The sequence below is a fragment of the Trichosurus vulpecula genome, chromosome 7 (assembly GCF_011100635.1).
Source record: "Trichosurus vulpecula isolate mTriVul1 chromosome 7, mTriVul1.pri, whole genome shotgun sequence".
In the NCBI taxonomy this organism is placed as follows: domain Eukaryota; kingdom Metazoa; phylum Chordata; class Mammalia; order Diprotodontia; family Phalangeridae; genus Trichosurus; species Trichosurus vulpecula.
In genome coordinates, this window is record NC_050579.1 from 68,941,819 (window position 1) to 68,959,827 (window position 18,009).

At 35.5% G+C, this 18,009-nt stretch overlaps 1 protein-coding gene across 3 annotated transcripts in view; it reads left to right on the top strand.

Annotated features, from left to right (window-relative positions):
• Nucleotides 1-18,009, top strand: part of COL11A1 (collagen type XI alpha 1 chain) — a 280,750-nt gene that overhangs the window by 41,912 nt on the left and 220,829 nt on the right. For all 3 annotated transcript variants that reach the window (XM_036766931.1, XM_036766932.1, XM_036766933.1), the window contains exons 3-4: nt 2,199-2,412; nt 5,682-5,844. In XM_036766931.1, coding sequence (XP_036622826.1) covers nt 2,199-2,412; nt 5,682-5,844 — 377 coding nt within the window. The remainder of the gene's footprint in view (nt 1-2,198; nt 2,413-5,681; nt 5,845-18,009) is intronic.

The following is an 18,009-nucleotide window of genomic DNA, read 5'->3' on the forward strand; positions in this document are numbered from 1 at the left end:
AAACAATATGGATTTTCTTATGCTGAATAATATGTTACAATTAGTCCAAATATTCTTGATTGCGAATACCAATGTAAGTAAAAAAAAGAATATGACTATTTGAAAAACAGCAATGGTTGGCACATATAACATTTTCAGGTTTGCAATGTGCTGGATGATATTATCTCATTTTATCTCATTCACAGAGACATTATGGTGTGGTTAGTAGGGCAACTTAGAGGCAAGAAGACCTTGGTTGAAAACTTGCCTCTGACTCTGGCAGTTTGATCTTGGGCAAGTCACTTAATTTCTCTGTGCCTCCATTTCCTCTTCTGTAAAATGAGGGGATTCAGGTTGATGACTTCTAATTCTTCTCACTCTAAATGTGTGATATGGTGATTCTCACAAACCTCCTGCAAGCTAGGTACTGCAGTTATTATTATCCCTGTTTTTCAGATGACAACACTGAGGCTTGAAGGAGTGGTGTGCTTTACATCGTTACATGTGTCAATACGTGTCAGACACAGGATCCAGAGACATGCCTCTCCTGATTCCAAGTCTGACACTTTCCCCAATATATTGCAGTGGTCTTTCTAAGATGGTTTTTAAAAATATAATAATTTTAAGATCCTATTGGCAATTTTCCATCAGGGGTTTAGAAAACTGTATTATAAAATTGTAGTTTGCCAGAGCCCTAACAAGAATGAGGCAATAGAGGCGTTTGCTTTCTATATGTAAAACTGAGAAATGTAGAAAATATTAAAAATATCCATATGGAATGGTATATCTTGGAGTAGAGTTCAGAGCTCCACTTTAAACTATTGTCTCAGGTTTCTAATTGACTGGTTATACCTCTGAAACTTACTAACATAAGACAAGAACTCTTTTTTTGTTGTTTTTTTTTTTGTTTTTGCTTTTTGGCAGGGCAATTGGGGTTAAGTGACTTGCCCAAGGTCACACAGCTAGTACAAGTGTCAAGTGTCTGAGGCTGGATTTGAACTCAGGTCCTCCTGACTCCAGGGCCAGTGCTCTACTCACTGCACCACCTAGCTGCCCCTGACAAGAACTCTTGTATGCAGGAATATTCCTCCCCACCCAAAAAAATTAGAGCAAATGACCAATGCTTAGGTATTTGTGAATATATTTTTAAATTTATATAATATTGAAGATTCAGAAGTTAATCTTTATCATCACAAACTTCCTTAACATTAAAAAGCAAAAAAAAAAAAATCAAAACCCTCCAGCTATTTATTAAGTCTCTATCACCAACTTGAGCAGCAGTACTGAGACTCTTATGCTAAGGCCTTGATCTTTTAATTGGTGAGAGGTCACCATATCCAGTCCTGTTCACATGCCAAATGATGCTCCACTGTCATCCTTATGCCATTATTCGGCTTGGAATATGCCCTTTCTCTTCCTTCCTATTCCCTTGTTTTCCAGTTCCAATTGTGGAAATAGTAATTACTTCAGTACTCTCATTCCTGTAAAGGACATATGTATCAGTTGCTTTGTGACCATGACTTTCTGAAGGAAAAAAAAAGTTCCTTCCCAAGACTTCTCCAAATTGTGTTATCTTAACCCCACTGGAAAATGAACTCCTCCAACACAGGCAATGTCTTGTAAACATATTTGTATCCCAAGTCTGGCCCATAGTAAGTGCTAAGTCAATGCTTTTTCATTCATTCAAGAAATAGAAAAGGATTTTAAAATACATTTTTATAAAGAATAACAAAGAATAAATTCACTAGGTCTCATTAAACTGCCGCTTTGAGGCAATAATAACTTGAATTCTCCCAAAATAAAGGAAAAACAAAAATAACTTTGAAGTGCTCAGTCAACCCATAACAACTGGAATTCTTACTATGTATTAAGCTTGTACTAGTATTATGATCCAGTCTCCCAGCTAAATATTCGGTTTAACCTGATGATTATTTTTAAATAAATAACTTGAAGTTTGGTATGGCACAAAATGTAATTTTATAGGATGCAAGTTACCCTCTTTGATCAGTACTTTCATATATATATATATACACACACACACACACACACACACACACACACACACACACATCACTGGCATCTTATTGAGCTTGGAAATTTGCATAGTCAATTACAGACAGTCAATAATTTGGGAATACTAGAGACTGCAATTACTTTTCAATTTTCCTTAGATAAATTTAATTAGAAGTTGTAACCATTTTTTCCCCTTTTCTTATCAGGTGGAACGTTTCCTCAAGATTTTTCAATATTATTTACAGTAAAGCCCAAAAAGGGAATCCAATCCTTCCTTTTATCCATCTATAATGAGCAGGGCATTCAGCAAATTGGTGTTGAGGTTGGAAGGTCCCCTGTCTTCCTCTATGAAGATCAACATGGAAAACCTGCCCCAGAAGACTACCCTCTTTTCAGAACTGTCAACATTGCTGATGGGAAGTAAGTACGATGAACAATGTTTCGTGATGTGTTTAACAGGCCTAAGCACAGTGCCTGGCACATAGTAGGTGGTTAATAAGTACTTGTTAACTTGACTGAAAATAATTGGTAAGCTTATTTGATTTTTGAGTTTGGGAAGGAAATAAATAAATAAATGATTCGATGAGATTCATTACCTTCTTCAAAGGAATTATTTGAATTTGATTTTGATTCTTGACTATCATGGATTACTGAAAAAAATACTTATTGCCTCATTGTTACAGGAAATGAAGAATTTTATACTCTATTGGCAATGTCAATATTAATGCTTAAACATTATTATATGTGTCTCAACTTATTTCCTCCCTTGGTGTATGGACATGAATAAATTACTAAAAGGCAGAAGTACATTTTCTGAATCTGGGTCTCTTATGTAAAGCTGTAAGACTTGTTCAACGGATTGAATGAAGAAATGAAAAATGTTAGGCATGTTCTATGCACCAAGCATTATGCTGAACACTAGGGATAAAATTTTTTTTTAAAAAATGAGACAAGTCTAATCTTTAAAGATCTTAAATCCAAATATAGAAAGATAGTAAACATATGAGAGTGGTGACTAAGGAAGACTGTCTTTGTCTGGGAAGTCGCAGGGATCTTGAATGGAACTATAGGACAAATGATTGACAAGCTCTTTTTAGATGCAATGTTAATATTGGTGCATATATGGCAGTTCTCAGAGCAAAAGGTGGAAAGGCCACCCCTTGGAGCAATAGCAGCAGGATGGAAAATACCATGAGTTAAAGAAGCATAATCCCAGAGAATTTTGAGTGAAGTGGTTTAGTTCCTTATGTTGATTTTCACATGCTTGCATTTAGCCAAGACAGTCATCAGTCGACTGATCAGTCAACAAATATATATTAATTGTTACTACATGTCAAGCCCTGTTTTAGGTGCTGGGTTTATCAAGGATTAAAGCTTAAAGAAACAGTCTTGACATTATAAGGCTAAAAACAGAAGTATGTCACAGTTTTACTCATTATGATTTGAATATTGAACCAAATTTAATCTCCAACCTCATCACATGCATGTATTTTTTCACAAGATGCCACTCAGATAACTTGTGGGTTAGCTGAGGAAGTGTTAATTTCTTGGATAGTGTTCACAGAAAATAGTTAGTCATTGAAATCAACTAATTAGTAATTACTTTTTCATAATAACCATTTCAAGCAAGGTAATGTTGTCAAATAAATTCTTGATGTAAAATCATTACATGAAGATGCTGAAAAATGAGCTCATATTTGTAAATACAAGTGTTACTATTAGGCCTTTCTGTGTGCTCATGTTTGTGTCATATGTTATATGTTAATTGTATTATGTTACATACTTATATGTATGTGTATAAGTGTATTATATGTTTATGTCATACTTATTAAAGTTCACTATTATTTGAGTTCACAGGTTAACTTCAGAAAATTACTATTTTTGTAGAGTTTATCCTAATCCTCTTTTAATAATGTTAAACAACTCCAAAATGGGAAAAAGTTATTAATTTCTATTCAATAAAAGTGCAGGTATAAAATATTGGGAATGATGAATCGACGAGTTTTTTTCAGAAAAGACATACATTTCAGTTTTACTCTGTGGGTATTTGCCTACATAAATCTTTGTTCAAGTCAAACTAAGGAAACTCCCATCCTAATTCAGAATAAATTCATTCATCCATTCACAAATACTTATAAAGTATCTACTATGCTCAAAAACAACATTGTAGGAACACAAAGGAGAATAAGATGATGTTCCTTCCTGCAGAAAGCATGTATTCTAATGAACTAGATATAATTTATACCCTTCGGTATTTCAGATTTTCATTATTTCATTCATGTGAGTATTCCTTTCCCCAGTGCAGAAGGCAAGATATCTTGATGACTGGCTCTGGCAGAAAAAAAAGAAGAATATTCATAATGTCATGGCTTGTCTTCTGGTGATAAGAAGACATGTCCATCAGTCAGTCTGGTACAAGTTGTAATGTGAAAGCATATAGGGAAGTACAAAGAGAAAGACTATTTCACTAGAGTGTGCCTTCAGAGAAATTAGAATGAGTGTCTATGGAAATATACTTTGCCTTTGGCAGTATTCATGCCAGGTCACATGAATTAGCCCTTATAACAGTCTCCTAACTTTTCTGTGCTTATTTCGTGGATCAAATCCTAGATATTTCTGGAATATCAATCAAGCACCTTTTGCATGGAAAAAATATAAAGTCTCAACCAGAGGGCTAGTGGCATTAAAAAAAAAATCCAAGTGAGCAGCTTTACTCACATGGTTTCTATTAGTACCAGATATTCTTAATAAAAATTCATCATTATACTGTACTGTTAGGGTATGTATGTTTCCAAAAGGGTTGGACATATCTCCCCCCAAGTCTGTCATCACCATCCCTGAATTAGCTGGAGCCAGTAGCTGTAGGGTGATTTGAAGCTCTCCTTCCACACATGGATTGAATATGCTGCTTTTTTAGTGTTCTCACTTCTTGCCAGCTCTGGAAAGAAGGAAAGTTATTGTGTCTTAAACTTGGAACCTTCCCACAGTAGCTCAATAGTGATCTATTACTATTTTGAAATTAAACTGGAAAAATGAAGCAAGAAGACTCAGAATAAATATGGGATAAAGATAGGAGCACACTGTCTTTAAGGGTTACAATGTTTGATTGCTTCAGATGGAACAAATTATTCAGCTCATAGACACACCCTTTTACAGTCACCCTCTGGGGACCTCTGTTATAGATATTTTTCCCCTAATAAGTGAAATTGCACTTTTTTTGCATGCATTTTAATACATAGCACCTGTTACTTACCCTAGATCCTCCCTCCCCCACCCCTTCCCCACCAACCTCTATCAACCACCCTCTTCTAGACAGGATGAGATTAAGCCTTTGTATTTTCAACACAAAGTAAAATAGAAGACTGGCAATTACTCAGCAGCCTAGACAATTAAACCTCCTGCATAACTTGCATTTCTCTCCTCTCCTTCAGAGTGCCTAGCTCTAGACAGGGCAGCATAATAATACAATTGTGGTCAGGAAGGGTCATTGACAGGTGCACAGCATAGGTACTCAATATTAATACCTATTGAGTCCAATTGAATGATAAAGCTTCCTTTTAAAAAAATAAAAAATGCATTTTAATTGTGCATAATTAGATACGGTCAAGCTCAATCATTTGTAATTTCCAAATAAACAGCTTTGAAGCTGGTATCTTTAATCTCATAAAAGAATTGTGCTGCTTTTCAAGGTGGCATCGGATTGCTATCAGTGTGGAGAAAAAAACGGTGACTATGATCGTTGACTGCAAGAAGAAAACGACTAAACCACTCCAGAGAAGTGACAAAGCCGTTGTCGACACCAATGGGATCACAGTGTTTGGAACAAGGATTTTAGATGAAGAAGTTTTTGAGGTAAAAAAGTCACGCTTAATTTGAGCCGAATATCTTTGAGGATGAGCTAAAGACCTGGCAAGATTAATAACAGTAACCCTTAGATACTTGGTAAGGTGAAGTTTGGAAAGCAAAGAAAAGCTGGCCTACTTTCTGACCCTGTGGGTGTGTGTAGTGGTGGTGTTTCCTGTTGCTCAGGAGGAGAATGACTAGACACTACAATTGTAATGCCTCAAAAACAGTTACGCAGATTGGGTGATTGGAACACAGAAGTGCCATTCTCTTGGGAGGGACAAATGGTTTTACTCTTAGTACTTTGTGTTATTTTCTTTGGAGAAAGAGAGATTTTCCTCATTTCCTTCTTTAGGAGATTACCTTAGAGAAACGGACAAGGCAAAGACTCTGCATTTCTTTGCTTTCTTTGTGGACTGCTCCAAGTTAAAGCAGAGATCATCTTGCACATGGCAAACATATTTATTTTCATTCTAATAAGATCACTTTCTCTTATTTTTTGGTAATGAGGAAATTGCTGAATAGAGTTTTAAAAGCAGCACCAACAGGATACCATGGTAAAAATCTTTCTTCCTCTCACTTTTCCAAGACCACATCCAATAATTTTTAATATTTTTATCATAAAATGTTAACATTTGTTAAGTGCTTACTACAAATTCTATGCCAGGGACTGGGAATACAATGATTAAAATAATGCCCACTCTCAACAAGCTTACATTCTAAGCGGGGAGACAACAAGTATTTACATAGGTGTATACATACATACATACATACACACACACACACACACACACACACACATATATACACATATATATGTGTGTGTATACATATATGTATGTATGCATGTATGTATATAGGACAAATATAAAGAGAATAAATAAAATATCACTACAAAGTATTTAAAGATGAGGTTTCTTGGGAGGGAAAGTACTAATTTTGGGGGGGGATCAGGAAAAGCTTCGTGTTGATGATGGTCCTTCTTTGTGTCTGGAAGGAAGAGAGGGATTGTGTAAGGCAGAAGGAAGGAGAGAATACACTTCCCAGATGGAAAACATCCAGTGCTGGTCTGGAGATGAGAGACACAGTTTTGTGTGTGAGGAAAATAACAGAGGACAGCTTGGATTTCTTAGTGTATGGTTTAATTTTTGATTAAGTTAATGTAAACCAAATAAACACATATGCTAGAAAGCAAAGGGGATATACTGCTGAGAGATTGAGTTATCTAATGTTTATTGCTTATAGCATTATTGAATTTTACATGTATATTCCTGAATCATGTAGTAAAGGTATACAGTTTATTGCCAATAATCTAACATTTTTTCACTACAAAGGTTGACTATTTTCATGATGAGCCATACAGTTATATAGCGCTTTGAGAAAGCATGTCAATCCACACATATGTCATATGATGTGCTACACACAGAAATGTTGTTCCAGTTAGGCCTTAGGTGATCGTGAGCTTCCAGGAGGGGCCTACTATTTTCCAGTATAAGGGAACTGCTCACAAACACTTGAGTGTGGTTAGAACCATTTTGTGACATTTTAGATAGGTTGGGTTCACAAATGAAAGGTCCTATCAAACTTATTACTTTTCTAGACTAGAAATAATAAAATTTTAATCCATTGCATTGCATTCAACAACATAACCACATGCACATGTCTGTATAACAGATACATATTATTGAATTTCAGATATGGATGATACCTCAGGGGTGATTTATTTCAACTCACAGCTGAACCAAAATCCCCCCTTCAGTATTCTTAGAAAATGGTCATCTGGGTTTTTTTTTTGAAGACATCTAGTGAGGGGACAATGCATTTGTTAGTAACTTACCATGTCCAGTGCCTTTTAGTAGGTGCTCTGGGAGACACACAAAGACATAAGATACAGTTTCTCGCTTCTAGGAACATATCATTTGTTTCTAATGGAATTATAGATTTCCATCTGGAAAGAACCTTAGAAGTCATCGTATCCAACCCACTCATTTTAATAGGTGAGAAAACTATAGTGAAGAGAAATATAGATGACTTTTCCAGAGTTATGCAGGTGTACGTGACAAAACTGGCATTTGAGTTCCAGTCTTCTTACTCTGAAACCCATACTCTTTCCATTGTACTACTATATACTGCCTTCTGAGTGTGGCATACCATCATCTTTTTAAATTAATTTATTCTTTTATGTTAGAAGGTGATTTCAAAATCATTTAAAAATCTAAGAACAGGTAAGAGGACATTTACTTGTAATTATAAAAACTAATGGAGGAGAACGGCGGTACCAGTTAAACCAAATAGTAGATCATGCAAAGAATGATTCCATGGAAGACAAACATTATCATTTCCCCAACTTCCCAACTTCCTCCATATACCCACCCACACACCCACACACACATACGAATACACATATACACTCATATACATGCACGTATGTATGTATGTATGTATGTGTGTATGTCCCCTAATTATCTCTGTAAGCAGAAACGTTTCATATTTTGGATTGTCCATAACTAAATTCATGATTGGTTTGGTTTTTTCCCCCTTCTTTAGGAATTTGTTTTGCTCCTTTCTGAATTACATAGTGTGGCAAATGTATTTAAATCAGAATGTAATAGAGCAGCAGTTTTATGTCACTATAATGGCCTAATTTTTAATAATAATAATAAAGATTATTATAATAATACAATGACTACACCTTCAATCTTTTAAAGTCTAGAATAACATATTTGTGACAAAATTTGCTTTTCTTTTAGTGAGGGCCTGATTTTTTTAGTTTAATTGTAGTTATTCCATTTTCCAAGATACTTTTATCCCATGACCCCTATAAACTTCTTTTTCATCCCCATGTTCTTTTCAGATCTGTACGTAGTGAAATAGATTCAGGAAGTGAAATGGATTTAACCATAACTGAACCTGATGGCAATGTACAATTTCCAGGGCTAATGTGCTTTCTAGAAAGCAGAGGATTTTGGAGGCATATTATATAAATCATTTGTACTTGAAGCCTCAGAGATCAATTAGTGGTTATAAATCTATTAAGTTAAGCACTTCTCCAAATTGCTTTTTATAATCAAGATAAGAAGTGGTTACCGATAAAGTTTTAAAATGAAAAATGATTATGTGTAAACCTACATGTTTTTCCCTTAATGAAAAATGGAACATTGTCATGAAACTGATTTATTGGGTTCATTTTGTGGCTTAGTTTTAATGATCAAAGTAAATATATGGGCAGCATCAAGAGCCCAAGAATGTTATGTTGATAAGCGATCATTGATGCTGTGACATTAACAAATCTATATTGGATACTGAAGAATCAACCCTAGATGTGGAATGAGGGTCAAAGGTATGAAGTTCAGGACAAATTCAACTCATAGAAATTAAAATTTGGTAATGAGAACCTACTTTGAAGAACAAAATTAGATCTTAAGGAGTGAGCTAAAAGCTTATTTCATCCACCTCTCAGATGATTTCATACCATTGTGATGTATTTTAATCTGTATTTTAAAAGAATTACTAAAACCTAACTCTAATTAGGTCCATTTTTATTAGCATCTCTTTGGAGACCCCTTTGAAGTTCTTTCTGTACTTACATTAGGGAAGATACATACCAGGACCTGGAATACACTCTTTGGAAAGGAGGGTATGTGTCTTAGTATAATCAAATTGAATTGTTTTCAAAATAAATATTTGTGGTTGACAGTAAAAGGTTGAACAAAATGTAGTGAAAGCATCTGTATTTGTTGATTACAGTATCAACTTTCAGACCACAGAATAAAAAAAAAAATCTTCGTCATGTCAGCTTTCCCATGTATTTCATGCCAATATTTGTCAAACTTATTCTGAGCATTAAGGCTTCTATTAAATGGAAAAAATTCATAATTTAGTTGTTTTTTTGAAAGAATAGTCCATTTCTATCTTGAAGGATATTTTTCCAATGACAATAGAATGAACAGCATTCTAAGCTGTGAAGTAATCTCAACTGTTTGTTTGGACACTGTTAAATACTAGGAGGTTTAGGGCCCCTAGGTGGTGCAGTGAGTAGAGCACCGGTCCTAGAGTCAGGAGGACCTGAGTTCAAATGTGGCCTCAGACACTTGACACACTTACTATCTGTGTGACCTTGGGCAAGTCACTTAACCCCAATTGCCCTACCTTCCTCCCCCCCTGCAAAAAAATAAATACTAGGAGGTTTAATATTTAAAGCAATCCACAATGATTAAGACAGTAAATTTATTAAATGACTTCAGATTTTGTAAAGGCAGCTGTTGGTGCATTAGATAGAGTGCTCACCTGGATTCAGGAAGACCTGAGTTCAAATTTGGTTCAGACACTTACTAGCTGTGTGACCCTGGGCAAGTTTAACCTCTTTTTGCCTCAGTTTTTCTACTTTAAAATGGGAATAATAATAATAGCATCTACCTTAGGGTTGTTTTGAGGATCAAATGAGGTAACATTTGTAAAAAGTACTTAGCACATAACAGACAATATATAAATGCTTATTCCTTGCCCCCTTTCACTTTACGTTCATTTAAAAGCTTAGAAACTATAAATGAACATTTGTTCCATAGGGACATTAATTATTTTTAAATACATGAGTATGAGTATATTCTTAGTATAATTATTTGTGCTCTTTTCTCTCTATTTTTTTTACTTCTATTAACTAATTAATATTTTTTAATGATTGATAGTTATTTAAAAGTCCTTTTTAATTTATATTTTATACAATATTATTAATGTAGTTATAGAACCTGAGAATATTTGAGTTAGACAAAGCCTTAAAATCTTGTAGGACACCTCCCCCATATAATCCAGGAATTCCTTTTCATAGCATTCCAGAAATCATATAAACTTAAAGTGGGAAGGAGCTTGAGACCACTCCCCCACCTGTTGCATATATCTGCTCAACAACATCCCCAACAAAATAGATACACATGTACAGTACCCCAGGTATAAAGGCAATAAATATCACTTCCTAACAAAATTCCCAAATGGAGAACGATAAGGAAAACATATCATTGCCACATGCGATGGACATTCCCAGAGACCCATTCTTCTTAATCACCCATGAAAAGCTCATGTAAGTCCTTCCTTTCTCTGTCCTTATGTAAAATCTACAACCTACACAAATCATAACTAGTTTCCCAAAAATGATATCAGTGGTGTTCTCTCTTGCTTGTTTTCTAAAATACTCTGGCTACTGTGCCCTTTGGAAGACATGCCATGCTAATCACCTTGCCCATGATTGTAGTAATGGACAACAACTAGCTGAATAGAAGTTTCTTTCACCTTAATTTAGACCACTCTCACAACTCATCTAGAGTACTATAAAAGCCCCCTAGTCGATCTCTCTGCAGCACATCTCTTCCCACTGTAATATATCCTCCACATAGCCACCAAGGTAATTTTCCTAAAGTGTAGGTCTTACCGTTTCCCAGCACCCTCAATAAATTCCAGTGACTCCCTGTTACCTCTCTGATTAAATATAAATGCCTCTGTTTGACATTTAAATTTCTTCAGTATATTCCCATCCTCTCTTTCTAGTATTCTTAGAAAATACTCCCATCCATATACTCTATTGTCCCCCATACTAGACTATTTTCTGGTTCTTAAAGAAGGCATTCCATCTCTCTTCTCTATAGAGGACCAGATATTTATCATTCCTGGAATGTTCTTTCAAAATCCTCCACCCCTTCTTGAAATTCTAGGTTCCCTTCAAGATTCAGCTTTACCTTCTGCATACGGTCTTTCTTGATCCAACCTGCTTCTAGCACCTTCTCTGTAAGTTTATCTTTTAGCTGTTTTGCATGTATTATATATAAACATGTAATATCCCCTCATTAGAATGTAAGCTCCTTGAGGCCAGGGATTATTTCATCTTATCTTTGTAACCCAGAGTGCCTAGCACATAACAGGTATTTGATAAAGGCTTGTTGATTGATTGATTAACTGGGGCAGTCTTCCACATTTTGAGCAAGTGTTTCTCTTTTAAACATCCTTTAGGAGCTTATCCTTTTCACTGTATTTGAGCAGATGCTTAACCACAGTGAGAATGTCAGGTACATAGAAGGTCAAGGCCTGGTATTAATTAACTATAACAAATTATTGCCTAGTGTCTTGTAAACAGAAGGAGACATTCCCTAAATACCAGACGAAAGCTAGCCTTCGCACCTCAAGTATCCTCAGTGTCCTGTATGCTGTGATACAGAGCTGAATAACTTAGTGACAGATGGTTATATTTTAGTAAGTGTCCATTTTTTTAAATTTTTTTTTATGGCTCTAATTTTTTCTTTTTGGAGGGGGGAAGGGCAATTGGGTTTAAGTGACTTGCCCAAGGTCACACAGCTAGTAAGTGTCAATTGTCTGAGGCCGGATTTGAACTCAGGTCTTCCTGACTCCAGGGCCGGTGCTCTATTCACTGCACCACCTAGCTGCCCCAATAAGTGTCCATTTTTGAGAATTATTATTTGAGAAATAAGAAGTAATAGCAACTTGAGTGAGAAAGATTTGCCCTTTTCTCCTCCAAACCTGAGAGAGAAGTTTTGGGGTTGAATATTTTTCCTAAGTAGAGGAAGAATTAACATTCTGGAACACTTTTTTCCAGAAGTCTTTCACACTATTATGGTAGTTCCTCATGGATGTGAATTAAGAGTTTTTTAAAAAAAAACAGTATCCAATGCAGATTCTGCTTACTCAAAATGTGAATAAAGTCCAAACCTGACTTTTTAGTTTAATAATAATGAGATTGCTGGAGAACAAAATGGCAAACGGTTCTCATATCTTTGCCAAGAAAACTTCAGATGGAGTCACAAAGAGTCAGTCACAACTGAAATGACTGAACAATGATGATTACCTATTTTCAATGATCATGTGCCACTTCTGTATATAACCTCTTGGAACAGTCCTAAAAATAGAGACAGACAGGAAGTTAAACAAAGTTTTGCTTTTCAACATGAACACACACACATACACACATACATATATACATACATATACATATATGTGTTTACACAGGTACCCCAAATATTAATTTTTTTAAGAAAAAAGATATTTCTTTTAAGTTTTTAAGTCTTGACTATAGTGTCAAATCTGTTTAATAATCATTTTGAGATATCGTCTACCTACACACTATCCTATAAATATTTAATAATATCAATATTTGAAAGAAATGACCAAATCATTTCTTTTTTTCTGGGTTATGCATAAGAAAGGCCAGAATTTTAAGTTGTATTTATGGTCAGGTCCCCATGGCTTAAGCAAAATGGAAAACAAAACAACAGAAAACTTAGAGAATTCTCTGGACAATTGAATGGGATCTTCTATAATCTAGCATGCATCTTTCTGGTTCAGAAAATTGTTATATTTAAAGAATTTCTAAATTCTCTACTTATATACTTTGTGTTCATTGAGTACTTGTATATACATTTTTCCATTAAAACAACTCTTCTCCCTTTCTTAAGGAAGTTTATTATAAGGCCTTTGATGATGGGACTCAAGCCTAATTTGAGTTGAGGCCAACAGATTTAGTCATTCAATATGGTTTACTGACCAATGGAGGGGGTTTAAGATAGTGATAGCACTAAAAACCATGTCCCCTGGGCTTAGTGAAAGAACTAGAGATGTTTGGCTGTGAGATAAGAAAATTTAAGGGACAAAAGATTAGTGGCTTCAGATATCTGAAGGCCTGTCATTATGGGGTACACCTAAGTCAAGGCCAACGAAGAGGAGTTACAAGGAGGCATTTCAGGTTTATTAAAAAAAAACAACAGCTATTCAAAAATAAGTTGTCTTTTGGGGCTGAGAGTTTGAGTTCTTCATTATTATAACTGTTAAATCAGAGGTTGGGTGACCATTTTTGGTGGATATTATAGTGGAGATTCATCCTTCAGATTGGAGGATCAGATAGATTCTAAGGTCTCAGCCTCTAACATTCTATGATCCTGTTAGTGAAATGACCTAGCAAAGAGTTAGACCAAGGTGTCTGTGTTCCTTCTTATAAAAAAGACCATCCCCAGCCTAAAACCACTTAGTGTGTGTTGAGAGAATCAGTAAGTGTATAATTGAAATAAGGTAACATAGAAGGAAGTATATACAAAGAAAGTCCTTTATGTAATTTTTCTCTTGCTTAGCTTGTTTTCCTAGGATTATAATGAAAGCAATGTAAGTAGCAACCTACATTTTCCATCGAACTTCAAACCCCCATTTGATAATACAGTTTGCCCTCATTGCTAAGAAGGGGCTGAAGATGGTTACATGACTCATTAGAAAAGAAACATAGCTATGCGCAGGCACTTAATTTAGACCATAAATGTTCAGTGCTGAGAACAGTAACATTTCTATGACTTGCAGTGTAGTTTTGAAAATTGATGTTCTCCCAGCTACCCAATTTCCCTTAGGTCCAAGACAACAGTTTTGACAGGAGACCATAAAGCAAGCCATTTAATTTCAACTCAGTGTTTCAGTAATATATTACTTAAGATTGATGGCTCTAATTTGGTGTTCAGTCATTAAGCTTTCTTTTCTCTAGGACTTCTAGCCAGTGTCCCTCCATTTGATTGTATGTAATTAGGCAAAACTAACAATTATAGCTTCAAAGCTATGACCATTATTCCAATGAGGCCCAAGTTGAAAGCCCTAGGGCTTGTGGTTTACTATCCTCAAGAGCAAAATTTTAGAAGTCCCCAAATGTGAAGCTGTTTCTTTGTACAGGAGAACATCCTAATGCTGATACATAAATGAACAGACAGTTTGGGCTTGGGGTGGGCTCTATTGATTGGTACTTTGTCTTTATCTCTTTTGTTAAAGCATGTGCATTTGGTAATGTATATCCTTGTGGCTTGCTTTCCTGTGAAAAATTCTTATGGCTGGAATGAGTTTTGCTTTCCACTGCGTGTTATATAGCCTGTGACATTTGGGGGAGGGGAATATATACTTTTTAAATGAAATGAGGAAGTGCAGGCAACTCTGTGTCGGAATGGTGGACTTGGAATCAAAAGACCTTAATTCAAATATCGCCTTAAACTCTCTTATCTTTCCTTTCATCATTTGCAAAATGTAGATAATAATGGCACCTATATCACAGGGGTGTTGTGAGAACCCAAAGTGACAATACATATAAGGTGCTCTGCAAAACTTGAAGCACTGTATAAATGTGATTATTACTATTATCATTGTAATAGCCTTCACTAATGTAGTGTTATAAGTGTTGGAAAACACTTAATATACATTAGCTTATTTGAACCCAATGGCAGCCCTTGTGAGGAGAGTGCTAAAGAGATTGTGTCTATTTAATAGGAAAGGAAACTGAAGCTGAGGAGGACTAAGTGAATGGGTCATGGTTACACTGTGAGTAAATTATAGTAAATTGTAAAGTAAATTGTGAGTAAATTGAGAGATATAATCTCTCAGACCATCTCAAATGGTTCTTTGATCTCACTGATTTAGAAATTCCCTTGAAAATGCAAATCTCCTTGCTTATCCTATGCTACTCTTGGTGTTATTCTCAGAAATAGCTAGGTGGGACTTGAACATGAGTTTTTTAAAAACTCCAAGGTGAGTACTATATTTAGAAAAACATACTGTCTCCTATCCAAGCATCAGGCAGTATATTTGAGAGTAAAATAGCCTTGGCTATCTGTTAGCCACCTTGGTAGCATAGAATATTGGACTTAGAGCCAGTAAGACCTGGGTTCAAATCCTGCCTCATAAAGTGCTACACAGTTTACAATTATTATCTTATTTGGTTCTCACAACGACTCTTGGATTGCTTATCTTCATTTTACAAGTGGGGAAACTGAGGCAAACAGGTTAAGTGACTTGCCCAGGGTCATATAGCTAGTAAATTTCCGAGACTGGATTTGAATTCAGCCCAGCTCTATTGACTGCACCAACTAGCTTCCTCAACTTCTCTCTGCTTCAGTTTCCTTGTCTGTAAAATGGGGATGATAATAGCACCTAGGGTTGTTGTGAGGATGAAATGAAATAATATATGTAAGGGGCTTTGCCAAACCTTATAGTGTTGTCATAGTGGTAGCTATTATTTCTTTTTTCCTCGACTCCTTATCTGTGTGATATTATGATTCAACTTCTCAAAATTCTCTTCACTAAAAAGGTGCTAGTATTATTTATTCCTAAGTTACATATCATAGCCCTATTGGAATTTTACAAGAAGAGGAGATGAATGGTTAATTATATTCTATTGACGCCCCTTAAGACATCTCTAGCATCTTTAGTCACTACACCAAATGGGAAATTTGTCAACCACTTTTGACAACATAGCTGTAACTTCTCATCTTTAATTATCACTACTAATCCCTTTTTATCCAGATTGAAACTAATTGTGCAAAAACTAAACTAAAGGGAGACAGTCTTTTTTTCTGTACTTGGTCAGGATCAATTTATTCATTTTTAGATTGTATATGCAAATATCATGCGGAGGAACAGATTTTTTTGAAGCTAGGTAGTGCAGTGGATGGAATGCCGGGCCTGGATTCAGTAAGACCTGAGTTCAAATCCAACCTCAGATGCTTACTTACTGTGACCCTGTGTGACCCTAGGGCTTGTCAATTAACCCTGATTGCTCCAGTTGCTTCATTTGTAAAATGAGCTGGAGAAAGAAATGACAAATCACTCCAGTATCTTCGCCAAGACAACTCCAAATGGGGTCATGAAAAGTTGTATATGACTGAAATGACTGAACAAGTGTCTGAAGTCACATTTGAATCTGGGACCTCCTGACTCCAGGCCCAGTGCTCTATCAATTACGCCACCAGCTGGCTTCCAGCTGAGTACAAATAGAGGAGTAAAGCTTAAGAAAACTCTGAACTATTTTTTTTTAAATTGTAAATGTCTCTAATTATTGACATAAGGCCAGTAGTTGATAAGTTATTTAATTTTCCTGGATTTTAACTCGTGTCATGTTCTACAAAATAGAATTTTCATAAAGACATCTTCTGTGACACTTTTCAGTGTTTCTGATTGTCATTTTGTGACTGGCGTTCCCTTGAAAACAACACGTTATCCAATTACAGTTTTTCTCCTCCTGATATTTATTTCCCATCTAAATCCTTAATATCCCTTTTTATAGCATCACACTTGTGTTTTGTGGAACTTAATAGGATGTTACTAATTTCAGAAGGGAAATGTATAATAAGAAACAGATGAGGAGAGGCAGTGTGTACAGAGAAAGGGGGTTGGATTTGGATTCAGAGGATCTGGATTCTGCCATTGTGTGGCCATGGGCAAGTCATGTAACCGTCACCTTTAGGTTGAATGAATTGGGTAGGTGAACTGAGGTCTTTTCTGATTCTCAATCTATAATCTTCTGGAAACTTTCAGATCAAAGCATACATTTGCAACAAAGATCATTTTAGAAGTACTGGGAAGGAGAACAATGCATGATATCTACCATTAGAAAAATGAATGTTATAATGTAGTAGAAAATTCCCGAAGCAGAAATGTAACTAAGAAATTCTATGCTTAGAGCAAATTCTAGGAAGTCTTTTCCTTCATGCTCTTCTTTGCATTGTTCTATCAAAACTTTGAGCCATGGGGCAATGGTAGAGAGGTGCCTTAGAAGTCATCGAAATTTGAAGTTATTTGCATAAGTTCATACAGGTAACAAATGTAAGAGCCAATATTAGAGCCCAGGGGTTCATTGTTGTTATTATTGTCTTTGTTTTTGCCTTCGGTCCATGTTTTTTCTCCAGTACACCATATTGTTTCTCAGAAATGTAAGAGAGCAACTTCCTACTCATGAAAAAAGTTGCTTACCTACTCCCAAATATCCAATTATCTCCATGAAGCATCATATGTTAAAAACCATTTTGCTTTAAAGACTCACCATACCACATTATGGTGATTTGTTATATAGTAAGAGAAAAAAAAATATGCAATTATTCCTGTAAAGGAATTTCTAAATGTGATTATCTGGACCACAAAAAGGATATGGGCCTTTGCTGGGGGTTCCAAAAATCTTAGTTCAGTTTTAAACTATTTAAACTTTGGATCCCCCTTTATTTGTGTGTATACGTGTATACATGAACAAAAATAAACACATGCACATATGTTATGTGTACATGCAAAATACATGTGCCACATACATGCATCTGTGTATGATTGGATGCATGCACAGACATGAGTGGATTCAGTTTCCTTTCTGCTCATAAATCTTTTCTTCAA